The sequence below is a fragment of the Lepidochelys olivacea genome (assembly GCF_965140295.1).
Source record: "Lepidochelys olivacea isolate rLepOli2 genome assembly, chromosome: 8".
In the NCBI taxonomy this organism is placed as follows: domain Eukaryota; kingdom Metazoa; phylum Chordata; order Testudines; family Cheloniidae; genus Lepidochelys; species Lepidochelys olivacea.
Genome location: NC_140418.1, coordinates 107,230,748 through 107,257,517, shown reverse-complemented (window position 1 = coordinate 107,257,517; position 26,770 = coordinate 107,230,748). Strand labels below are relative to the sequence as shown.

Sequence of the window (26,770 nt, the reverse complement as noted above, 5' to 3'; positions counted from 1 at the left end):
CCCTGTTACCTTACTCAGGGAAGAGGGACCTACTTAACCTGGGGCTAATATATCTGCCTTCTGTCACTCTCCTGTAGCCATCTGGCCCGACCCTGTCACACCATGCATGGTCTCAACACAGATATTCTGTCTTGGATGTTCGGTAAAGGGGGGGTTTCTGTCAGTGAATCTATTTGTGACTTGGCGGAACAGTAAGTGTCCTTGGTTCTGTTCCAGGGTGGGTCAAAGCCCTAGATCAATAGCAGAGGCTATCTTGATTCCACGGGACAGAGATCTGCTGTATGCTTACATGCTAGTATCTCTGATTCTTAGGGTCATTCTCAAGTTCAAGAAAGATCATGGCAGAATGATCCTTGTAGCCCAGCTGGGCCGAGGCAGATGTGGTATTCAGACCTCTGCTAGCTCAGCAACCCTGGCCGTTACTGTTAACTGTAGACCTCATACCCAGGGTCTTGGCCAGGGGCTGCACCTGAATCCCCAAGTGCTGGTCTTGCAGCATGATGCATCAGTGGTTCAATGCAGAGGAGGCACATTGCTCAGTAGCAATCCAGAAAGTTCTTCTTAATGGCCTAAAACCACCCACAGGAGCTACTTACCCAAGTAGCAGAAGTGTTCTCCATCTGGGCAGCTTCCCATAAAGGGTCCCTAGCTCAGACAAAGATTTAAACAGTTCTGGACTATCTCTTGCATCTTAAGGTGTCAGGTCTAACCATCAGCTCCATTAAGATGCATCTGGCAGCCATCTCAGCAGCCCACCCTCACATAGATGGTAAGGCTGTTTTCACTCTCCCTATCACGACCAGTTTCCTGAAAGGTCTCAGTAGATAGCTTCTGCCTGTCAGGGACTCAGCTCCTTCTTGAGATCTCAATTTAGTTTTGTGTGCTTTGATGGACCCTCCTTTCAAGCCTATAGCCTCATGCTCCCTGCCATACCTGTCAGTGAAGATCGCTTTCCTCATGGCCATCACCTCCACCAGGAGCCATTTTTTCGAATGATCCAGGAAGGTGGGAGAACTGAATGCCTTGGTCACTGATCCATAGTACACAGTTTTCTACAAGGACAAGGTTCAGCTTAGGCCACACTCAAGTTTCTCTTGAAGGTGGTATCTGATTTCCACCTGAATCAGTCTATCTACCTGCCAGTGTTCTTCCCAAAGCCATGTAAGCCGAAGGATAAGCGAAGGCTCCACACCCTAGTCATGCATCGAGCTCTGGCTCTTCACTTGGATAGGACAAAGCCCTTTGGAGTTTCTTCCCAGCGGTTTGTTCCTTACACAAAGCATACGGGAGGTCAACAAGTCACAACTTAACAATTCTTGACACCCTAACCCTGACCCTCTTGACAAGCTCACAGCACACTTAACCATGTTCAGACTTGGCAGCGTTTGTGGCTCACGTCCTCATTGTGGATGTCTGCAGGGTGGCAACATGGTCTTCCATCCCTACGTTGACCAGACATTATGCACTGTCTGCAGCATCGAAGGAAGAAGCAAATGTAGGGAAAGCAGCTGTCTGGTCCCTCTTCCATGAGACTCTGAGCCCCACTGCCTGGAATAACAACTTGCGGGTCCCCTATAGTGTAATGGACGTATATAAGCACTCAAAAAAGAAAAACTGGTTCTCTGAGATGTGTTGCATATGTCCATTAGAAGACCCGCTCTCCTTCCCCAACGCGTTGGACTCTGCCATCGGCTTCCAGTGCGAAAGAATGGAAAGAGGGTGGGAAGGCTCCACCCTTTATACCTTCGCTTCAGAGCACAAGGACCTTGCCTATGGGCAGGACTGCGAAAAGCATGAGGGAAAACTCTCAAGCACTGTGCACAGGACACTCACGGCGTGATGGACGTACGCAACACATCTCAAAGAAAACAGTTACGAGACGGTAACACTTTTTTCTGGGATCCAGGGTTAGGCACCCAAAAGGCATTACAGCTGAAGATGTGGAGAGCAGCACTAGTATGGAAATGGGGCAAAACTGCAATGGTTCAGAATGCAAATTGGCATAGCTATTGGGAACACACCGTTTGTGGCTACACTGGTACAGTCTCACTGATTCAGTTCACTAGAACAGCGGCAGCCTCAGTCTTACATTATCCAGCACTTCCTTCCAGAAAGGCTATTCCTCTGGTTGGCATTACTTTTCTGGGTTACAAAATTGTCTGCCATGCAGTTTAGGAAGTTCTTGAGTCTGAATGTTGGGTTGTGATTGTTGTTCAGCAAAGCTCTCCCCCATGGCCAGTCTTGGTGCTCTGTAATAGATGACCAGAATCATTTTTTGTTGTTTTTCCATCCATCCTTGTATCATTACACTGAGTTTCACCACCTGACCCTTTACTCCCAAGCAGCTCTCCCAGTGCACCTTTATCCTGCCCTGCAGGAGAGGCTGCTAATTTAAGTGGTGGGATGAGAAAAATGGGGGATTTCATGATAAGTGCTGTAGTCCGATGTAACCAGTATGCTGTACAGTATAGTATGGGTTTGACTGGAACATGCCAGGCACCACTGGATGTTGGCTAGAAAGGTGACAGAATAAAACTCAGCTGAATTCATCATCCATTTGATGATTAGCTGGGTGGTTTTGCTGTCTGAAAAGTTGGAAGTGGACTCTGCAGCTCATGAAAGACTGCCCTTTTATGCCTTTCTGGGAGACAGCTTGGGAATTGCAACCCTCATAATGCATGCTTTCCAGCAAATGTCAAAGTCTGAGCCATGAGAAGTAGTGGCCTATGGCATGGGGCCTTCTGTGGTCACAAGCAGCCTGGCACTGTCACAGGAAGGTGGGCAGGAGACCAATGGCTGGAGAGGAAGTCGGAAGGCAGCTGCTGTGATCAGGGCAGCAGGAATCCTTCAAAGGAAGCAAAATGGAATAAAAGGGGCTGTTTTGGTGGTAAAATATCCATCTTTTGTAGTAAAAAACAACCCAGCATGGTTTCAAAGCCTCCTCCGATAGTAAATCTCAGGTTCTACCAGTGAGGTAGGTGGCTGGCAGGGATGACCACCATTGCTGATATCTCTTGTTCAGAACAACCCCCATCCTGCTAATGGAGCACATGGCCTTTGTCTCGGTTACCTCCACGTGTTAGTCACACCACCTTGTTGCGGCTTTTCTTACTTTAGATTGTAAACTCTTTGGGGCAGGGACTGTCACTTATATGTATATACAGCATCTAGTGTGTTGTGGTTCTGATACTCTGCACTCTGCTGTACTGCAAATAATACATAACAGGTTTCCTTTACTAGGCAAATTCTCATTTTAATTCTCCCCTAAATGTGCCAAATTCCGATCCCCCTGTAGTAGACGATCTCTATTAGGCACCCATTTATGTTAGTGTGTGAGTGGTCGTTAAACAGATTTCACTTCAGTGAATCTTTTTTAACATTACAATGCCTTTGTGGGGGGAGGGGAATAACTCTGCTTCTACAGTTTGTGGTGTGAATTCTAAGTTGGTGTAACTTGCACTTTCTTCTGGCTCCTTCAACATGAATGAGACACCAATTTAGACTGTGTTAGACTTGCTTATTCACACTCGTATCCCCTTATCAACGACATGTAACTTACACCTCACCTCTGAATGTGGCACATGAGATCCCCTTGAGTTCAAGTATCTCACACCCTGAGGATCTAGACTTAGAGCACCAACTAGGAGGATATGGGAACATGTAAATTTCAGTGGGTTACCACTACTCCTAACCGACACTTACCGTCAGCTCCTCTGAGTGTAAATTGCACTTGTAGACTCCCTGACTTACTCCACCTTGCACATGAACTTCATTAAAGGTGAAAACTTGTTTGGAATGGTCTGACCTTTCTAATGCCTTCTTTCCTTTCTCCCCAGATAATCTTATCAAAGCCATCTTGTCAGCAACCAAAGAGTATCGCCTCACTCCAGCCCTTGACAGGTAAGACGAGACCCTTCTGAAGCAGAAGGAGCAAATAGTGACACTTCATCACATTTCCTACACACAGTCTCCCAGGAAGTGTCTGTGCTTTGGACATAGGTCAGGAGCTGCGAATAGAGTTCTCATTCCAGTGAATTCTGGAAGCTTTGTTAGCTCAAACATACAAAAGTATGTTTACGTTTTGACTGCTTCCTAATTGTTTGCTTCTAAAAGCACAAAAATAGCGTGCACCATTGCATAGCTACCTCCTCCTACAGCAGTAGACTGGCAACACAACCAAATCACGCAAAGGTATTCAAACAAAAGAGAAGGGGTGCAGCTTATTCTGACAAGAACAGTTCACTAATATCTCACCTGAAAGCTGGTGGTGTGACTGCAGTGGTTGAGATGGTGACAAGATGGATGTAGGAACTTGCCTGGGGACTTGGAGGTTTGAGCTGGTATAATGCATATTTGTGTATTCAGAACACGCTCCTTCAGATTTTCTGGTCTTATCATAGAGCTTGTTCTGGAAAATCCTTGGCATGTTTATGATCAGCTGTCTGATTCTTTACCCTCTGCATTCTGACCCTTCCCTTCTTTTTTGACCTTCAGCCTTGAATCATAGAAGATTAGGGTTGGAAGAGACCTCAGGAGGTCATCTAGTCCAACCCCCTGCTCAAAGCAGGACCAACCCCAACTAAATCATCCCAGGCAAGGCTTTGTCAAGCTGGGCCTTAAAAACCTCTTAGGATGGAAATTCCACCCCATCCAGTGCTTCACCACCCTCCCAGTGAAATAGTTTTCCAACCTAGACCTCCCCCACTGCAACTTGAGAACATTGCTCCTTGTTCTGTCATCTGCCACCACTGAGAACAGCCGAGCTCCATCCTCTTTGGAACCCCCCTTCAGGTAGTTGAAGGCTGCTATCAAATCCCCCCTCACTCTTCTCTTCTGCAGACTAAATAAACCCAGTTCCCTCAGCCTATCCTCGTAAGTCATGTGCCCCAGCCCCCTAATAATTTTTGTTGCCGTCTGCTGGACTCTCTCCAATTTGTCCACATCCTTTCTGTAGTGGGAGGCCCAAAACTGGATGCAATACTCCAGATGAGGCCTCACCAGTGCCGAATAGAGGGGAATAATCACTTCCCTCAATCTGCTGGCAGTGCTCCTACTTATTCAGCCCAATATGCCGTTAGCCTTCTTGGCAACAAGGGTGCACTGCTGACTCATATCCAGCTTCTTATCCACTGTAATCCCCAGGTCCTTTTCTGCAGAACTGCCGGTTAGCCAGTTGGTCCCTAGTCTGTAGCAGTGCATGGGATTCTTCCGTCCTAAGTGCAGGACTCTGCACTTATCCTTGTTGAACCTCATCAGATTTCTTTTGGCCCAATCTTCAAATTTGTCTAGTCATCCCGGACGCTATCCCTACTCTCCAGTGTATCTACGTCTCCCCCACATCTCAGTGTCATCTGCGAACTTGCTGAGGGTGCAATCCATCCCATCATCCAGATCATTAATGCAGATGCTGAACAAAACCAGCCCCAGGACAGACCCCTGGGGCACTCTGCTTGATACCAGCTGCCAACTAGACATTGAGCTGTTGAGCCCGACAATCTAGCCCACTTTCTATCCACTGTGACGGGACAAGGCCAGATGGCTATAGAAAAGTAGTGGGAGATAGATATATTAGCTCCAGGCTAAACAAATCCTTGCTACCAGGATAAGTGAAATGGCAGCTGCTACAGGTCAATTAAGACACCTGGGGCCAATTAAGAACTTTCCAGAAGGCAGGGAGAAGGCTAGGTTGATTGGGACACCTGAAGCCAATCAGGGGCTGGCTGAAACTAGTTAAAAGCCTCCCAGTCAGTCAGGTGGGTGTGCATGTCAGGAGCTGTGGAAGGAAGTTGCTCTGTTGGAGAGGCTGAGTAGTACACACCATATCAGGCATGAGGAAGGAGGCCCTGAGGTAAGGGTGAAGTGGAGCTTGAGGAAGTGAGGGCTGCTGTGGGGGAAGTAGCCCAGGGAATTGTACATGTCATGTTTCTAAAAGGTCAGCTACCATAGCTGATACTATTAGGGTCCTTGGGCTGGAGCCCGGAGTAGAGGGTGGGCCCGGGCTCCCCCTCCCCCCCACCTTTGCCCCCTGATTAATCACTGAGACCAGGAGACAACAGAGACTGTGCAAGGAAGGATAACTTCTCCTCACCTCCCTCGCTGGCTTATGATGAAAATGACTCAGTAGACTGTGACCCTTGTCTCTAGAAAGAGAAGGGTTACGTGAAGGGTCACAGTGAGCCTCTGAGGCTAACGAAATCCGCCAGGAAACACGGGACCCATGGAGGCAAGGACAGAGCTTTGTTACACCACCCTTATAGTCCATTCATCCAATCCATACTTTTTTAACTTGCTGGCAAGAATACTGTGGGAGACCATATCAAAAGCTTTGCTAAAGTCAAGATATATCACATCCACCGCTTTCCCCGTATACACAGAGCCAGTTATCTCATCATAGAAGGCAATCAGGTTGGTCAGGTGTGACTTGTCCTTTGATTAACTCCCTCACTAAGTGTCAATTTCTGGACCTGGGGTAAATTTTTTCAGAAGCTCTTAGGTGACTTAGGAGCTTTTGAAAAATGTTAGCCCTGTTCTTTACTGAACATTCTCCTGCTTTGATCTCACACTAATAAGGCTCTTGCTTTCTGACCAATTCATTTTTTGCCTCCTGACCCCTTCTGAGCTTCCAATCAGACTTTCTATGATCACCAAACTCATCAGCATTCCTGACATCTCTGCAGCTGCCAGCTGCGTCCCCATTCCCCTCTGCTCCCTTGCTTCCAGAGCAGTAGCTCCGCTGTAGTTAAGGTGGGGAATTGCTTACTGTTTAAAATATCGCTAGTCCAGGTGCTCTAAAATGCACATCTGGGTCCAAAATCTGCTGACTCAGCTTATGCTGAAATTTCCTGTGCCTCATGGGAGTGTGGGGTGGGCAGGCTTAGCGGTCCAAATTTGGGGTTATTTGAGAAAGAGGCTCTTGAGATACAGCCGCCTTTTTAAAAATCATGTGTTTAGAAAATTACCTGGCTCTTAACAGGGGGATTTTGGCTCACACGTGGGGCTCATACAGTTGCTCTGATCCTCCCCAAACTGATCTCACCCACTCAGAAATTCTCTCGGGTAGTGCACAGCTTGCACTGCTCCTTTGGGGAAGCGATATTTCCAAAGGTGTTGGGGGTGAAGTTTGTAATTCCAGCTCAGTTTGAGCTGAACTGACACACTAAAGACTGTGAAGTGCACATGTGCCACAAGACTGATGCTCTTTTGCAGGTCAGAGGCTTTGCAGGCAGACTTATGTCACAGTAATTGGGTGTCTCGAGGTGACATGCTGTGGCCCTTTAACCTGAGCAGCATCTATGGCCTGTGATTTTGAGTCCTAACCATAGCAGTTTGTTGAGAATGTTGTGCGTGTTATGTCATGTCTCTGCCTGCGTTCATTAGAAGGAAGTACGCCCTTGTTAAGGAAGTTTTTCCCTGAGACCAAAACTTCTGGTTTAAGAGCCAATATTTCAGAGTTCTCTAAAATCCACCTGCAGACTCTGATTCTACTGTAGATGTGTTGTCAAGGAAATTAGCCTTAATTTAACAGAGAAGAGAAAAGACTCTAGTGAGCAGTTAGGGTAATATAATAGCAAATCATGTTCCTCACCTGTTTCTTGAACAATGCGACTGAATGGGATCAAAGGAAAGCAAGTCATCAAGGGAAGTTCTAGAGAGCTGGAGAAGCTATTGTTGCACCATTATTTTAAAAGGGAAAATGAGATGACATGAATTATTATAGACTGATGAGCTTGACATCAGTCCTGGGCAAAATCATGGAAAGGTTAATATGGAATAGAATCAGTAAAAAGATGGTATCTTAACGAGTGCAGATTAACATGGGTTTTATGGAAAATGAATCTGGTCAAGTAAATTTGGTATTTTTTATGAGATTACAAGTTTGATTGATTGATAAAGGTAAATCTGTTGTGTCGTTAGACATCTGTAAGGCATTTGACTTAGTCCAAATGACATCCTGCTCTAAAACAAGTGTCACTATACAAGATCAATGTAGCCCATATTATATGGATTAAAAGCTAATTAAATGAGAGATTTCAAAAATTAATTATAAATGGGAAATCATTATCTAGTGGGTGTGTTTATAGTGTGTTCCGGCAGGGATCTGTTCTCGGCCCAATGTTGTTCAACATTTTCATCAGTGATATGGAAGAAAATAGAAAATCAATGCTGGTAGAACTTGCAGATAACACACAAATTGGTGGAGTGGTAAATAATGATGTGGACAGGTCAGTTATAAAGACTGCTCCAGATTGCTTGTAAACGGGGCTCATTTGAGCAACATGCATTTTAACAGAGCCAAATGGAAGATGAGATATCTAGGAGCAAAGAACATGGGTCACACTGATAAGATGAGAGATGGTCTCCTGAAAGTCAGTGACACTGAAAAGGACTTGGGGTTGATGGTAGATAACCAGTTGAACATGAGCTCCCGGTGTGATGGTGTAGCTAAAAGAACAAATGTGATTCTGGGATGCCTAAGCAGGAGGATATTGAGTAGTAGACAGGTGGCATTACCCCTCACGTGGCACCAGTGAGACTGTTACTGGTTTCAGCACTTCAAAAAAGATGTTGAGAAATGGAATGAGTTCAGAAAAGAGCTATACGAATGATTCAAGGTATGGAAAATCTGCCTGAGAGTGAGACACTTGAGGAGCTTAATGTCCTTGGTTTATCCAAGAGAAGGTTAAGAGGTGACTTGATCGTGATCGAAAAGACATCTTTTAAAAATTGGCAGCCAGATCCTACTGAGGCAAACAGAAGGGAGCATAAATCCTGGTAAGTCAAATGCAAAAGTAGAATCAGGCCGGCCCCAAAAGAATTTGAAGAGCAACTAGCAAAAGACACAGAAACTAACAGCAATTTTTTAAACAAATATAATTTTGCATGCAGGAAGCCTGCCGCACAGCCAGTGGGGCCACTGGACAATCTAGGTGCTCAAGGACGATAAGGCCATTGCGAAAAGCTAAATGAATTCTTTGCATTGGTCTTCATTGTAGAGGACGTGAGGGAGATTCCAAAACCTGAGCCATTCTTCTTAGGCAGTGTTTCTCAAACTTCATTGCACCGCGACTCCCTACTAACAGCAAAGTTAGCACATGACCCCGGGAGGAGGGGTGCCAAGGACAGAGCCCAAGCCCCGCTGCCCTGGTTGGGGGGAGAGGGGGCCACAGCCCTAGCCCCGCTGCCCTGGTTGGGGGGAGAGGGGGCCGCAGCCCGAGCCCCGCTGCCCTGGTTGGGGGTGGAGCTTGGGCTTCAGCTTCTGCCCCGGGGCCCAGCAAGTCTAATGCTGGCCCTGGCAACCCCATTAAAATTGGATCACAGCCCACTTTGGGATCATAGAATCATAGAATATCAGGGTTGGAAGGGACCTCAGGAGGTCATCTAGTCCAACCCCCTGCTCAAAAGCAGGACCAATCCCCAATTAAATCATCCCAGCTAGGGCTTTGTCAAGCCTGACCTTAAAAACTTCTCAGGAAGGAGATTCTACCACCTCCCTAGGTAACGCATTCCAGTGTTTCACCACCCTCCTAGTGAAAAAGCTTTTCCTAATATCCAACCTAAACCTCCCCCACTGCAACTTGAGACCATTACTCGTTGTCCTGTCCTCTTCTACCACTGAGAATAGTCTAGAACCATCCTCTCTGGAACCACCTCTCAGGTAGTTGAAAGCAGCTATCAAATCCCCCCTCATTCTTCTCTTCTGCAGACTAAACAATCCCAGTTCCCTCAGCCTCTCCTCATAAGTCATGTGTTCCAGACCCCTAATCATTTTTGTTGCCCTTCGCTGGACTCTTTCCAATTTATCCACATCCTTCTTGTAGTGTGGGGCCCAAAACTGGACACAGTACTCCAGATGAGGCCTCACCAATGTCGAATAGAGGGGGACGATCACGTCCCTCGATCTGCTCGCTATGCCCCTACTTATACATCCCAAAAAGCCATTGGCCTTCTTGGCAACAAGGGCACACTGCTGACTCATATCCATCTTCTTGTCCACTGTCACCCCTAGGTCCTTTTCCGCAGAACTGCTGCCTAGCCATTCGCTCCCTAGTCTGTAGCTGTGCATTGGGTTCTTCAGTCCTACGTGCAGGACCCTGCACTTATCCTTATTGAACCTCATCAGATTTCTTTTGGCCCAATCCTCCAATTTGTCTAGGTCCCTCTGTATCCTATCCCTGCCCTCCAGCGTATCTACCACTCCTCCCAGTTTAGTATCATCTGCAAATTTGCTGAGAGTGCAATCCACACCATCCTCCAGATCGTTTATGAAGATATTGAACAAAACCGGCCCTAGGACCCACCCCTGGGGCACTCCACTTGACACCGGCTGCCAACTAGACATGGAGCCATTGATCACTACGCATTGAGCCCGACAATCTAGCCAGCTTTCTTTCTATCCACCTTATCGTCCATTCATCCAGTCCATACTTCTTTAACTTGCTGACAAGAATATTGTGGGAGACCGTGTCAAAAGCTTTGCTAAAGTCAAGAAACAATACATCCACTGCTTTCCCTTCATCCACAGAACCAGTAATCTCATCATAGAAGGCGATTAGATTAGTTAGGCATGACCTTCCCTTGGTGAATCCATGCTGACTGTTCCTGATCACTTTCCTCTCATGTAAGTGCTTCAGGATTGATTCTTTGAAGACCTGCTCCATGATTTTTCCAGGGACTGAGGTGAGGCTGATGGGCCTGTAGTTCCCAGGATCCTCCTTCTTCCCTTTTTTAAAGATGGGCACTACATTAGCCTTTTTCCAGTCATCCGGGACTTCCCCGGTTCGCCACGAGTTTTCAAAGATAATGGCGAATGGCTCTGCAATCACAGCCGCCAATTCCTTCAGCACTCTCGGATGCAACTCATCCAGCCCCATGGACTTGTGCACGTCCAGCTTTTCTAAATAGTCCCTAACCACCTCTTTCTCCACAGAGGGCTGGCCATCTATTCCCCATGTTGTGATGCCCAGCGCAGCAGTCTGGGAGCTGACCTTGTTCGTGAAGACAGAGGCAAAAAAAGCATTGAGTACATTAGCTTTTTCCACATCCTCTGTCACTAGGTTGCCTCCCTCATTCATTAAGGGGCCCACACTTTCCTTGGCTTTCTTCTTGTTGCCAACATACCTGAAGAAACCCTTCTTGTTACTCTTGACATCTCTGGCTAGCTGCAGCTCCAGGTGCAATTTGGCCCTCCTGATTTCATTCCTACATGCCCGAGCAATATTTTTATACTCTTCCCTGGTCATATGTCCAACCTTCCACTTCTTGTAAGCTTCTTTTTTATGTTTAAGATCCGCTAGGATTTCACCGTTAAGCCAAGCTGGTCGCCTGCCATATTTACTATTCTTTCGACACATCGGGATGGTTTGTCCCTGTAACCTCAACAGGGATTCCTTGAAATACAGCCAGCTCTCCTGGACTCCTTTCCCCTTCATGTTAGTCCCCCAGGGGATCCTACCCATCCGTTCCCTGAGGGAGTCGAAGTCTGCTTTCCTGAAGTCCAGGGTCCGTATCCTGCTGCTTACCTTTCTTCCCTGCGTCAGGATCCTGAACTCAACCAACTCATGGTCACTGCCTCCCAGATTCCCATCCATTTTTGCTTCCCCTGCTAATTCTTCCTGGTTTGTGAGCAGCAGGTCAAGAAAAGCTCCCCCCCCAGTTGACTCCTCTAGCACTTGCACCAGGAAATTGTCCCCTACGCTTTCTAAAAACCTCCTGGATTGTCTATGCACCGCTGTATTGCTCTCCCAGCAGATATCAGGAAAATTAAAGTCACCCATGAGAACCAGGGCGTGCGATCTAGTAGCTTCTGCGAGTTGCCGGAAGAAAGCCTCATCCACCTTATCCCCCTGGTCCGGTGGTCTATAGCAGACTCCCACCACTACATCTCTCTTGTTGCTCACACTTCTAAACTTAATCCAGAGACACTGCAGTTTCGTACCGGAGCTCTGAGCAGTCATACTGCTCCCTTACATACAGTGCTACTCCCCCACCTTTTCTGCCCTGCCTGTCCTTCCTGAACAGTTTATAACCATCCGTGACAGTACTCCAGTCATGTGAGTTGTCCCACCAAGTCTCTGTTGTTCCAATCACGTCATAATTCCTTGACATCACCAGGACCTCCAGTTCTCCCTGCTTGTTTCCAAGGCTTTGTGCATTCGTATATAAGCACTTGAGATAACCTGCTGATCGCCCCTTATTCTCAGAATGAGGCAGGAGCCCTCCCCCCACAGACATTCCTGCCTGTGCTTCCTCCCGGTATCCCGCTTTCCCACTAACCTCAGGGGTTTGGTCTCCTTCCCCCGGTGAACCTAGTTTAAAGCCCTCCTCACTAGGTTAGCCAGCCTGCTCACAAAGATGCTCTTCCCTCTCTTCGTAAGGTGGAGCCCGTCTCTGCCCAGCACTCCCCCTTCATGGAACACCATCCCGTGGTCAAAGAATCCAAAGCCTTCTCTCCGACACCACCTGCGTAGCCGTTCGTTGACTTCCACGATTCGACGGTCCCTACCCAGGCCTTTTCCTTCCACGGGGAGGATGGACGAGAACACCACTTGCGCCTCAAACTCCTTTATCCTTCTTCCCAGAGCCACGTAGTCCGCAGTGATCCGCTCAAGGTCATTCTTGGCAGTATCATTGGTGCCCACGTGGAGAAGCAGGAAGGGGTAGCGATCCGAGGGCTTGATGAGTCTCGGCAGTCTCTGCGTCACATCGTGAATCCTAGCTCCTGGCAAGCAGCAGACTTCTCGGTTTTCCCGGTCAGGGCAGCAGATAGATGACCCAGTCCCCCGGAGTAGAGAGTCCCCGACCACCACCACCCGCCTCCTTCTCTTGGGAGTTGTGGTCGTGGAACCCCCCATCTCAGGACAGTGCATCTCATGGCTTCCAACCAGCGGAGTCTCCTTCTGCTTTCTCCCCCCAGACATATCATCTGGTCCACTCTCCGCAATGGTACCTGTGGAGAGAACATGAAAGCGGTTAGTTACCTGTGTCCGCGTTGCTGGAACCCGGACATTCCCCCTTCTTCTTCTGGAGGTCACATGTTGCCAAGCTTCTTCACTGGCCTCTTGGCTCCGCTGTGCAACCTGCTCTAAATCTTTAGAGCTTTGTGCCCGTAGAAGCATATCCTGACTTTTGTCCAGAAAATCCTCCATTTCTCATATGCAACGCAGGGTCGTTATCTGTTGCTCCAGACCTTCAATCTTCTCTTCCAATATGGAGACCAGCTTGCACTTTGTACAGACAAAGTCGCTTCTGTCCTGTGGAAGAAAGACAAACATGGCACATCCAGTGCAGGTCACAACAGCTGAACCCCCCCCCCCCTTCCATATCACCTTCCTACTATGAGCTTCCTCAGAGAAGTTGGCAAGATGTAAGCGTCACTGGGCTCACTCCAGGCGAACTCCCAGGCAAACTCCTGCTGTGTGCTGCTCTGCTGTTCCCCGCTGCTCAGCTGGTTCGCCCCTGACCCACCGTTTGAGAACCGCTGTTCTTAGGTCACAAATCTGAGGAACTGCCCCAGATTGAGGTGTCAGTGGAGGAGGTTTTGAAACTAATTAATAAGTTAAAAAGTCAGACGTCACCCCGACCAGATGGCATCACCCAAGACATCTGAAGGAACCCAAATATGAACTTACAGAACCAACTGGTATGTAACCTATTGCTTAAATCAGCTCCTGTCTCACATGACGGGCAGCTAGCTAATGTAATGCCAAAAAAAAAAAAAGTCTCTAGAGGTGACCCCGGCAATTGCAGGCCGGTGAGCCTGGCTTCAGTACCAGGCACATTGGTTGAAACTGTAGCAAAGAACAAAATTGTCAGACACATGGATGAACACCATATGTTGGGGAAGAGCCAACATGGCTTTGTAAGGGGAAATCATGCCTCAGAATTCTTTGAGGGGATCAACAAACGTGGATAAGAGTGAAACAATGGATATAGTGTACTTGGACTTTCAGAAAGCCTTTGACAAGGTCCCTCACCCAAGGCTGTTAAGCAAAGTAAGCCGTCATGGGATAAAAGGGAAGGTCCTCTCATGGATCAGTAATTGGTTAAAAGATAAGAAACAAATGTTAGGAATCAGCGATCAGTTTTCACATTGAAAAGAAGTAAATAGTGGTGTCCCCCAGGGGTCTGTTCTGGGGCCAGTGCTGTTCAACATATTCATAAATGATCTGGAAAAAGGGGTAAACAGGGAGGTGGCAAAGTTTGCAGATACTAAATTACTCATGAAATTTAAGTCCAAAGCAGATGGCGAAGAGTTACAAAGGGATCTCACACAACTGGGTGGCTAATCATCAAAATGGCTGATGAAATTCAATGTTGATAAATGCAAAGTAATGCACATTGGAAAACATAATCCCAACTATACATACAAAATGATGGGGTCTAAATTAGCTGTTACCACTCAAAAAAGAGATCTTGGAATCATTGTGGATACTTCTCTGAAAACATCTGCTCAATGTGGTTGGGGTCATCAGTGTGGTTAGATGTTGATAGATGTTTGGCTGCATGTGTGTGTTTCTTTTGTGTACCGCTCCAGTCCTGTGCAGACAGCTGGCACGGCAGACCTCGGGTGAACTGCCCAATGACCACAAGATTTGTTAAGGGATGAAGGCACCCAGCTAGGTTTATTGTCAATGAAGCACTGTACTAGTATTCTGCAGAGTTTACCAGACCACTAATACATGTATGCCCGTAACAATGGGCCAGCTTAGTGAACGGCGAGACTTTCCATTTCTCCCTAGGCCAGACAAAGATACTTCCTTTGAGATACATTTTTATACCCCAATACAAACAAGTTAGTACTACCCCTCTGACATAGTTAGTTATTGCCCCCTTATTTGGCTAGTTATCACCCATTACCTTGTACATGTTGGTTTGATTAAAACATCTCTCTCCGTACTGTCCTCCTGACCTTATTTTTTAGGAGGGGTTAGTGTGTTCCTGTTATCCTTGGGGAATGTTTTTGTACCATCCTTGATATCGGAATGTTCTGGTACCACTTAATATCGGGGTGTGTTTGTGTAAGTACTCTGTAACTAGCACTTTTAGGAATGTGTATTTTCTGCAATATCAGCCCTTTTCTTGCCAAATTCTTTAAGCAGATCCTGCCTCATACCAGGCCTCTAATGCAAGGGCTTATGTCTCCGGCTCTCTTCTTACTACAGGGATCAACACTGACTACTTCCTCTCCTCCTTGCCTCATGTGCTGGCTATTACAACAAGTCCTACTACTGCTTTCTCCACGTCATTTAGAAAATATATCCTTTCCTTTCTCTCCCATTGTCTAAGGCTCTTGTTCATACCCTGGGTAATCTTCTGCCTTGACTGGTGTAACTATCACATCCTCTGTGTCCTCTATGACATATATATTGCATTCTCCAGTCACTCCAAAATACAGTGGCCAAAATTATCTTAATCGCCAATTAATCCAACCGTATCATTTCCCTTGTCACATCTCCATCTTGCTGTCTCTTGGTTAGCATGTCCAGTTTAAAATTCTGGTCTTCCCATCAACGCTATGCACAGCTCTACCCTGGCCTACAGCTTTTATCTTGTGATGTATCACCACCCATCACTTTTACTTTCCCAGCAATGCCAGTCTTTAAATCCCTTTTAGGATCTTCTCCCACTCCAGTTTCAGTGCCTTGATCCCCGCTTCTTCCCATTCGTGGTATGCCAGATCCCCATACTCACACTGTTATTGGGGCCTCTGGGAGCCACCTCAGTACCTGCCAGGACCCATTGCGTTTGGTGCTGTATCAAAGACATAACCCCTGCCCCAAATAGCATGTTATCTAAAGCAGCCTCCCAATCGGAGTAGTGGGGGCGGGCAAGCAACCTAACCAGTTTTAAGATGGATCTAGATAAGTTTATGAATGGGAAGGGATGATATGACAGGGTTGCCTGATCTAGCAGGGGACTGGACTCGATGACCCAGGAGGTCCCCTCCAGTCCTATGTCCCTATTCTAAGACTAGATGCAAACAGCATGAGGGAAGTGGGAAAGCCAGCAGTGGGTAATGAAGATAGCTTATACCTCACATGCTGAGTGTCTTACAGCTTGATGATTCCTGATGGCTCCAAACCAAAACAAAACAAAAAAAACCCTAAAAGGGTGGTTTTAATTTTAAAAAAGCCTAATTACCTTAAAATCCGCCCTCCCCCACTAGTCCATGTCTTAGCTCTTGCTGGCTGGCTGATTCCTTTTAGGGCTATTTCAAAGGAGAAGGTGGCCCTAAATTGGGCTTCCTGCCCATGTTCCAGCCCCATATTAGCTGCTTAGAGATGTTCAAAGAGACTGACCCTGCCAGAAGCTTTCACAGCTGGAATAGCGGGATTTCTGGCTTTAATTAATATGTGGTTTGGTTGTGCTGAAAGGCTCAGTTCCTGTAGTTCTCTAATATCTTTTTAACTGTGCTTGGAAGTGGTTCCTGAATATTCCTGGGGCACTGTATCTGTTAGCTCTGTGCGAGTCTCCCCCTGACAGGCCTGTCAGCAGGTCAATCCTCAGTTCTTTAACCCAGACCAGGATGTTCGCTTCAGGCCCAGTCTTCATGAACAGCAGCTAAGCTTGGCAGGGGCTGGGTTTTCTGCACAGTTGTGTTAGGAGTGGTTACAGCAAAGTGAACTCTTGGTGATATCAAAGGAGTCGTTTCAAAAGTTGGCTAACCTAATCCCCCTTCCCCTGTTACAGCCGTGGCGCTGGGTCTTCTCTTTGGACTGATGTATATTTTTTTAAATCTCAGCCATGTGCTATAGCTTTTAAGGCACATCTCGTGTTGGGGAGAGGGTGTGGTGACGACACCCAGGAGAGAGAGCCCATGGAAGCATTTTGGCTGGTTGTCCCAGAATTCTTCTGGAGGCTCTGGAGAGAGCACACTTGAGCCGCTGCCCTCCCGCTTCGGAAGGTCCGGTGTACACTCCCCTCATTGACAGCTGCACTGGGCCCAACCCTTTCTAGGGAGACCAGCACTAGGCTGAAAGGCCCAGTGTTCCCTGCTGTGAGTGTGGGTGGCCCCTTCTGTGGGAACCCAAAGGGGAAGGTCCAGCCAGTGTCTGGCCCTTATTTTTTTCTGAAGTACATTACACAGGTTATGAAAGAATGTGCAGGTCTCTTAAATATGTGTTTGGTTCTTATTAGTCTTTGATAAGTGGTTACTTTTCATGCAGTACTGTCATTTCTTCCATATGCAAGATGGGTGATTTTTGTCTGAGCATTTTAGTGGCTTGTATTCCTGCAGGATAATAGAACAACCCCCAGCTCTTACATAGTGCATTTCATTTGTAGATCTTAAAGTGCTTCATAAAGGAGTGGTCAGTATCATTGTCCTCATTTTACAGATTAGGAAACTGAGGCACAGGGAGGCAAGTGACTTTCCCAGGGTCAGCCAGCAAACCGGTGTCAGAGCCAGGAATTGAATTTAGGTCTTCTGAATCAAGTGCTGCATCATGATTGTGTGAGAAGAGAGGCTGCCATTTAATGTCCCCATCCTGTGCATTATCAGATACTGTCTGTCAAACAGCTATTCATTTTTAGCATACAAAGACCGAACTATTTACATTTAGTGTAGTCTATATAATGGAGAGAAGGGACGTTTTATTATTTATGCATTTATTTCATTATGAAATGGGGGTTGGGTAATTGTTTAAATAACGAATGGGTTTCGTTTGCCCCAAGCAGAGTGAGGAAAGGATGAGAGGAGATTGCCGGTCCTGGAAGCCCATCTCCCCATGCTGCCTGTGGTGTGAAATACCAGGCCATTTGTGCGGGCCACCTCGGCACCGTGGGCAGCTCCGCCCTTCCTTTTGTTCTGAACGTTGCCAGAGATTTCCTGTAATGTCTGGAGAGATGCAGGCTGCACGGAACTTGACTCTAAGCAGCTGTGTGATAGTGAATTTTAACATGTTGTTACAAGCAACCTTTCCCTGCGTTTCCTCCTCAGTCTCAGCTGCCGGCGATGTATCATTGTGGGAAACGGTGGAGTTCTTGCAAATAAGTCATTGGGGTTGAAAATTGATGACTATGATGTTGTCGTCAGGTGAGTCCTCGGTATCCTATTCTGGATATTTTTTATTCATTTTCAGTATAGCACAAATAGACTGTAGAGCGGTTCAACCTCCATTGTTCACACATTGACCAGGAACAATCGCCATTGGTAGGGGCACTTACAATGAGGTGTAAAATAAACCAAGAATGTACAGATTGTCCAAATTCTAAATGTTCGTGGTGGTCTTGACGGGGAAGGTAGTTTGTCTCACTTATCCCACAAGTGCCTCCATGCTGTCCCTTCCATCATTCAAGCTGTGACCCTCTCCTTACTGCAGTTCTTTCCGAAGAGTCTCCTCTTCCATGATGCTCGCAGTGTGTGTGCATCAATATTATTGAATTAGCTGCTATTACAGAGCTGCTCCTAGTTAGATTCCATAGGCCAGGTACTGTCATACACACATGCGCAGCGTTGTCCAGGACCTACCGCTTAAGAGCAAGGCAGGAGCAGAGCTGTGTCCTGCCCAAGAGAGGAGAGTCTGCGGCAGAAGCTGCTCACTTCTCCCCTCCCTTGCCCTGGACACTGGGAAAAGTGCTCCGAGTGGGATAAATCTTTTCCACCCCGCACCCCCTGGCAGTATGTGCTTAATTCTTTGCGATGGTCTTGTGATTACTGTTCCTTTGGGCTGCACTGTTCTCGTAGGGCCCCTCCAGGGACTCCGCCTCTGCTCAGAAAGCAGGAGGAGGAAAGGCTTCAATTCTTTGCACTAAGCCACCCACTTAGATTTAAATCCAAACTACCTCCAATTTAATTTCAAAATGAGAAACTCAATGAGGAGTTCAGTGGTCTGGCAAAAATAAACCCATTCCTATCACTAATAACTGGATGGGTTGCCTGTAGTGGGTCGTTTCCACACCCAACATGACCCTTCTCCTCACATCAGTAAATCTGAAGCTAGTCTGTGGCCTGGGATGAGGAGGATGGTATTTGAGCATCTGTGCTGGCAGGGAGCTGGGATAGGAAGTGAAAAGGCAACCTTAAAGGTTAAGTGAAGCCAGGTGCTCAGCTGTGTGAGTGAGCGGGTGAGAGCAGACATCTTCTTCAATGTCTCCACCTGCTTGCTTGAGTCCCATGGAAGTCGGGGGAAGGAGAGGTGCATTCATTCTGGGCTGCTTGGCTGCATTAGCAGGCTTTGCAGGAACTAGACCTGGGAGCTAGGAGGTGGATCTCTGCGGCAGAGAAATATAGAGAATCCATTGGTGCAGCTAGCAGATAATGCAGGGGCCCAGTCACATAGTGGGGTTCTGATTGACTCCTCACAGGGCTTGGACCAGTTTTCCTGAGGTAAAAACAGAGGCAGACTTGCCCTGGCAATCCCAGACTAGCGCCACTTGGTGCTCCATGAAAAGAGGAGTATGAGCTGGTCTGAACTATGACACTCAACTGACGGGGGCAATCCCCACACGCTGTTCAGTGCAGAAGTGCCTCCTTTAAAGCCTGGGCACCTCCAGGGGCTCCTCCATGGCATAATATTGACAGTTAGGTTTAGGGTAGCATTTGGAGGCTTCAGTCAGGGATTGGAGCCCCGTCATCTAGGGGGTGCATATCCATGAAATGAAGACAGTCCCTGTGTGAGCTGGCTGGAATTTGAAGCTAGACAAATTCAGACTGGAAATAAGACTTACATTTTAAAGAGCAAGGATCAGGGGAGGCGGAAGCTCCCTGTGAATGAGAGGGCAGAAGCTTAGCGGGAGAGGGAGTGAGGGGAGGTACTGAGTAGTGGGTGGGGTAGCCAGGTCCAGGCCTGGAAGGGGGATCCCGAGGGTTCCAAGTCAAGAAAACAGCAATAATGGAACCAGGCTCTGCTCCTCCACCGGGAACACAGCCTGAAGTCACTGGGACTCTGCACCAAAGTCAGATGGGGCTTTTGAAAATTCCACCCTTACGTGCCCAAGTATGGACTTGATTTCTTAAATCAAGTGATTGAGTTTTGAAATTTTTGGCCTGTGTATAAGAAGTTCCCAATAACTTTAATTTCTTGAAAGTCTTAATAACTTTTTACTGTTAATACTGTAGGAATTTTGTTTTAAAGTGACAAAGATTTTGTGTTACTGAGAAAAGTTTTAATAGTACAGACTAAGCCCTGTATGCTGTAAACACTTTAAGCATATGAATAGTCCTACTGACTTAACTCTTCACGCGAGTAAAGTTATGCACCTGCTTAAGTGTTTGCAGGGCCTTAATTCTCAGTATTTTGTTTGTCTATAGCAGTGTTGTGCAATTCAGATATGTCACTTTAGCCGTAGTGGCTCTTAAAACAACACTATTTATAATAAGAAAAGGAGTACTTGTGGCACCTTAGAGACTAACCAATTTATTTGAGCATAAGCTTTCGTGAGCTACAGCTCACTTCATCGGCTGTAGCTCACGAAACCTCATGCTCAAATAAATTGGTTAGTCTCTAAGGTGCCACAAGTACTCCTTTTCTTTTTGCGAATACAGACTAACACGGTTGTTATTCTGAAACCAACTATTTATAATTTACTCCATAATGATCTTTGTCTAAAATTTCAAGAGCACAAATTTTCCAATTAGTTTTCCAAAGCCCTAGCCTGATTTAAATCATTGGAGCTGTTTTTTGGTTTCTTAAATCAAGTGTTTTACATTGACTTGACTGGAATTGCTTCATAATGAACCTGACTGATAATAAGCTATGGCTGTGGTTAGGCATAGTGCTGGGTTTTGTGGTCAAGGAAATCACTGCCCAATGGTTGCTACCTCACCAACCATATGTGAATGTAAATGAGAGTCTCTGGTAGTTTATCCTCTTGTCACCCAACAGGCTGAACTCTGCTCCAGTGAAGGGTTTTGAGAAGGATGTGGGTGGCAAGACAACGCTGCGGATCACATACCCTGAAGGGGCCATCCAGAAACTGGAGCAGTATGAAAAGGACTCCTTCTTTGTTCTGGCTGGATTCAAGTGGCAGGATTTCAAGTGGCTCAAATACATTGTTTACAAGGAGAAAGTGGTAAGACTTGGTCTGTGTCGCTTAGGTGGATGGGTTGGGGAAATATTAGTATGTCATGATTTTACCGACAACATTTGGATCGGGGCCCGGTTTCTCCGTCTGCCCCTGCCCAGGTGTCTGCATTTCGCTGGATGGTCTGTCACTTCCATGGACCCCGTTTTTAATGGAATACGCTTTGTAATGCCAGCTCAGTGGATCTGGCTGCCCCTGTATAATCTGGGCTCACGCCATAAGAATGTAAGAATGGCCATACTGGGTCAGAGCAAAAGACTATCTAGCCCAGAATCCTGTCTCTGACAGTGGCCAGTGCTAGATGCTTCCGGCAGTTGGAGGTTTAGGGAAACCTGGAGTATGGAGTTGCATCCCTGCCCATCTTAGCTAATAGCCTTTGATGGACCTGGCCTCCATGAATTTACCTAATTCTTTTCTGAACCCAGTTCTACTTTTGGCCTCCACAACATCCCCTGGCAATGAGTTCCACAGGTTGACTGTGTGTTGTGTGAAGAAATATTTCCTTTTGTTTGTTTTAAACCTTCTGCTTATTAATTTCATTGGGTGACGCCTAGTCCTTGTGTTATGTGAAATGGTCATTAAAACTTCCCTAGTCACGTTCTCCCCACCAGTCATGATTTTACAGGCCTCTGTCCTATCCCCCTTAGTTGTCTCTTAACAGTTTAACTTCTAAACTGAACAGTCGCAGTCTTTTTAATCTCTCCTCACAAGGAAGCTGTTTCATGCCCTGAATCATTTTTGTTGCTCTTCTCTGCACCTTCTCCAATTCTAATGTATATTGTTTGAGATGGGACAACCAGAACTGCACACAGTATTCAAGGTGTGGGCGTACCAGGGATTTATACAGTGGCACTGTGATATTTTCTGTTGTATTCTCTGTCCCTTTCCTAATGGTTCCTAGCACTCTGTTCGCTTGTTTGACGGCCGCTGCACATTGAGCGGATGTTTTCAGAAAACTATCCACCGTGACTCCAAGGTCTCTCTCATGAGTGGGTAAGAGCTTATTTAGACCCTGTCATTTTGTATGTATATTTGGGATTATTTTTCCAAACAGAATGACGGGGTCTAAATTAACTGTTACCACTCATCAGTGCTTGACTTGCCAGAGTTTATGCCCCTTGAATGAGTCTCACTATTAATCTTATGAATCTTGTTACAAACAGTGAATTTAATTGTATACCGATCCCAAATTATGTGAAAGGGCGAGTATTGATTTTAATGTATTTCATGGGTTCATAGAGTTAAAGGCCAAACTGGACCGTTACAGCGTCTCACCTGACCACCTATATATCACAGGCAAGAAACAAGAACCAATGGCTGGAAGTTAAGACAGAAAATTCAAATTAGAAATAAAACACACAGATTTTTTAACAGTTTGGGTGATTAACCACTAGAGCAAGTTAGCACGGGAAGTGGTGGATTCTCCATCTCTTGATGTCTTCAAATCCAGACTGATACCTTTCTGGAAAGTATGCTGTAGCCAAACACAAGTTATTGGGCCAATACAGGGGTAACTGCATGGAAAAGTAATGGCCCGTGTCATAAATATAAAGGGAAGGGTAAACCCCTTTGAAATCCCTCCTGGCCAGGGGAAAGCTCCTCTCACCTGTAAAGGGTTAAGAAGCTAAAGGTAACCTCGCTGGCACCTGACCAAAATGACCAATGAGGAGACAAGATACTTTCAAAAGCTGGGAGGAGGGAGAGAAACAAAGGGTCTGTGTGTCTGTCTATATTCTGTCTTTGCCGGGGATAGACCAGGAATGGAGTCTTAGAACTTTTAGTAAGTAATCTAGCTAGGTACGTGTTAGATTATGATTTCTTTAAATGGCTGAGAAAAGAACTGTGCTGAATAGAATAACTATTTCTGTCTGTGTATCTTTTTTGTAACTTAAGGTTTTGCCTAGAGGGGTTCTCTATGTTTTGAATCTAATTACCCAGTAAGGTATCTACCATCCTGATTTTACAGGGGGGATTTCTTTATTTCTATTTACTTCTATTTTTATTAAAAGTCTTCTTGTAAGAAAACTGAATGCTTTTTCATTGTTCTCAGATCCAAGGGTTTGGATCTGTGGTCACCTATGCAAATTGGTGAGGCTTTTTATCCAACATTTCCCAGGAAAGGGGGGGTGCAAGTGTTGGGAGGATTGTTCATTGTTCTTAAGATCCAAGGGTCTGGGTCTGTAGTCACCTAGGCAAATTGGTGAGGCTTTTTACCAAACCTTGTCCAGGAAGTGGGGTGCAAGGTTTTGGGAAGTATTTTGGGGGGAGAGACGTGTCCAAACAGCTCTTCCCCAGTAACCAGTATCTGTTTGGTGCTGGTAGCGGCCAATCCAAGGACAAAGGGTGGAATATTTTGTACCTTGGGGAAGTTTTGACCTAAGCTGGTAAAGATAAGCTTAGGAGGTTTTTCATGCAGGTCCCCACATCTGTACCCTAGAGTTCAGAGTGGGGGAGGAACCTTGACAGCCCGTGATATACAGGAGGTCAGACCAGATGATCTAACGGTCCCTTCTGGCCTTAAACTCTATGAAATCTATGAAAGCACACACAGAAGTTTGAGAAGAGAGGTGGGGGATCTCTGTGGAAACCAGCTTACCCAGAGGGGTTTAGCTACTTTGTCTGATGTGCCACCTTCGCGGGCTGCTCTGTGTCACATCTCATGTGCTTAGTCCTGATGTTCTTTCTTTAGCTGCTTGAGAATAGATACGCAAGCACATGGTGTGGAGCTTCAGATCAGAATCTTCAGAAATGTGGAGGGGAGGCCAGAGAAAAAATAGTCTCTTCTTCAAGTGATGGACCACGTGGATTCCACTTACGATGCCAGGCACCTGAGATCAGATGCTGTTGAATATCAGTATCTGGGGCCACCCCTGTGTCCTGGATGCTCTTGTGCCCTTCCCACCCCAGGCCATAAAGGGAAGACCTGGCCCAGCCATCATATCAGATCCTTTTTACCATCCGTGGCTGCCTCTTACTGTTATAGCCAACAGAGGTCATCAGCACAGCCAAGACAAAGATAGCTCCTGAGAAGGAGACCCTCTCCCCTCTCTTCTGCCAGATAGTCTGTGCTGACCTCTGATCAGCAGATTTAACGCTATAGTCAAGAGCCATATAGAACCATTGGCTCCATCCTACCCCCTTGCGCCTCTTTGTCAGCTCTCTCTCTCTGGTTTTGGGACACCTGGAACCAAATAACATCTGACTGGTCGGTCCTGGAGATGATAGACTAGGAGTACTCTGTCCAGTTCCTCCCTGCCCCCTTCCCTGTCCCTCCTCAGGAACCAGTCTCACAGGACATGGCTAAGGAAGAAAGTAAACTCCTGTCTGCAATTCGGAGTGCCCTGGGAGTTCCAGGGCCAGGGAGGTTTATTCACATTATTTCCTGATCCCAGACAAGAAAGAGGGGGCGCCCCATTCTGGACCTTTAATGTCTCAACAAACCCCCTTTGTTTCAAATTCAGGATGGTGACTCTAGCATCCATAATCACCACTGTCGATCCTCAGGACAGTTCATGCCTCTCGACTTGCAAGATGCCTGTTTCCATACAGCTAGTCACCCAGCTCACAGGAAATACCTCAGGTTCCTGGTGGGGAAGTCCCACGATCAGTCCAGAGTGCTTCCCTCCACGGCTCCCAGAGTACTTACCCAAGTGCCTGCTGGGCCATGGCAGCCCTCCTGCAGAGACAAAGGATACATGTATACCCAGACCTCGCCAGCTGGCATATTCGAGGGCAGTCACCTGAGCAAGTGAACAGCTCCAGCCAAGTAACTCTAGTGCTCTTCGCTGCTCTGGGTCTCCGTGAGCAGAGGTGCCTGTTCTTACTCCTACTCAGAGGATAGCGGTCATAGGAGCAGTGTTAGATTCCAAAGCAGCAAGAGTTTACCTACCGCAGCAAAAGTGCCACTCGATACTGAACCCTGTCAATCACCTCCAGGCGCACATGAAGACCTCATTTAGAGCCTCACACGCCTCAGGCTCCTGGAGCAAAAGATGTTTGGTGAGATCTTAGAGTTGTTTCTAATTTTCACTTGAACCAAGTAATCCATCTGCCAGTTTTCTTTCCTAAGCCTCACATTAGCAAAGGGGAAGCTAAACTTCACACCCTTGATGTTGTGAGGTCCTTCTCCTGCTGCCTGGAGAGGGCAAGACCCTTCAGAAACTCTCCCAGGCTATTACTGGCCTTTGTTGACAGGATGATGGGTCAACCTGTGCTCACCCAAAGACTATCCAAATGGGTGTCCGACTGTGTGTGTTCCATGACTGTCCCTTCCTTGCTACTGCAGAGGCCTGTGTCATCTGGATTCTGTCTTAGTGAAGGGACTGAGGGGTAATGGAGCTTACTCCACTTTTTATACCCTTAAGTGAGAGAGGATGTGGGCACCCAGGGCACAGGCGTGGTTCCAACAGACACTGCTCTTCAAAAGATGCTGATCTCACACCAGAATCTCATTCCACCAGAATCAAAATCCATGTGGACCACACATCTCCAGGAACCAGTTACTGAAAAGTAACTGTTGGTTGGATAGTTGTTCTGGCCAGGAGGTGGCCAAGTGGCACGCCTGCTCTAGTCAGCCAAAAAAAGCCAAACAAACAGAATAACAAATCAGAAAATGAAAGATTATGTATACTATGTTCAGAGCAGAGTTCCTGAAACCACCAGACCAGCATGTGCACACCCTTTTGCAAACTAGTTATATAAGGGAATGGAGTTGGGGCTGAATCAAAGATAGTTCTTTGTGCATCATTTCATCAGAACAAGTTACTGCATTTCATACATCCATAGATCCCAAGGCCGGAAGGAACCACTGCTGTCACCTAGTCTGACCTCCTGCATAGCACAGGCCAGAGAACTTCTCCAAAATGATTCCTAGAGCAGATCTTTCAGAAAAACATCCAGTCTTGATTTTAAAATGGCAGTGATGGAGAATCCATCAAGACCCTTGATATATTGTTCCAATTGTTATTTACCCTCACTGTTAAAAATGTACACCTTATTTCCAGTCTGAATTTGTCTAGCTTCAACTTCCAGCCATTGGATCATGTTAGACCTTTCTCTGCTAGACTGGAGAGCCCACTGTCAAATATTTGTTCCCCATTTAACTATTTATGGACTGTGATCAAATTACTCCTTACACTGCTTTTCATTAAGCTAAATAGATTGAGCTCCTTGAGTCTGTCACTATAAGGCAAGTTTTCTAATCCTTTAGTCAGTCTCGTGGCTCTTCTCTGAACCCTCTCCAATTTATTAACATCTGTCTTGAATTGTGGACACCAGAAACGGGTACAGGATTCCAGCAGTGGACGCACCAATGACAAATACGGAGGTAAAATAGCCCTTTTGGCCACAGTGTCACACTGGCAGCTCATGTTCAGCTGATTGTCCACCATGGCCTGCCAAATCTTTTTCCAAGTCCCTGCTTCACAGGATAGAGTCCCCCCTCCTGTATGTATGGCCCACATTCTTTGTTCCTAGATGTGTACGTTTACATTTAGCTGCACTAAAACACATACTGCATGCTTGCACCCAGTTTACCAAGCAATCCAGATCACTTTGTATCAGTGTCCTCTTCATTATTTACCACTCCCCCAATTTTTGTGTCATCTGCAAACTTTCTCAGGGATGATTTCTTTTTCTTCCAGCTCATTGACAAAAATGTTAAATAGCCTAGCACCAAGAACCAACCCCTGCAGGATCCCACTAGAAACACACTGATTTCTGATGATTTCCCTGTGTACGATTAAAT

General features: G+C 46.5%; 1 protein-coding gene across 4 annotated transcripts in view; it reads left to right on the top strand.

The window, feature by feature from the left end:
* The window catches only part of ST3GAL3 (ST3 beta-galactoside alpha-2,3-sialyltransferase 3), a 369,376-nt gene that overhangs the window by 254,152 nt on the left and 88,454 nt on the right, over nucleotides 1-26,770 (top strand). For all 4 annotated transcript variants that reach the window (XM_084637380.1, XM_084637379.1, XM_084637378.1 and 1 more), the window contains 3 exons: nucleotides 3,837-3,900; nucleotides 17,939-18,034; nucleotides 20,826-21,012. In XM_084637380.1, the coding sequence (XP_084493506.1) occupies nucleotides 3,837-3,900; nucleotides 17,939-18,034; nucleotides 20,826-21,012 (347 nt within the window). The remainder of the gene's footprint in view (nucleotides 1-3,836; nucleotides 3,901-17,938; nucleotides 18,035-20,825; nucleotides 21,013-26,770) is intronic.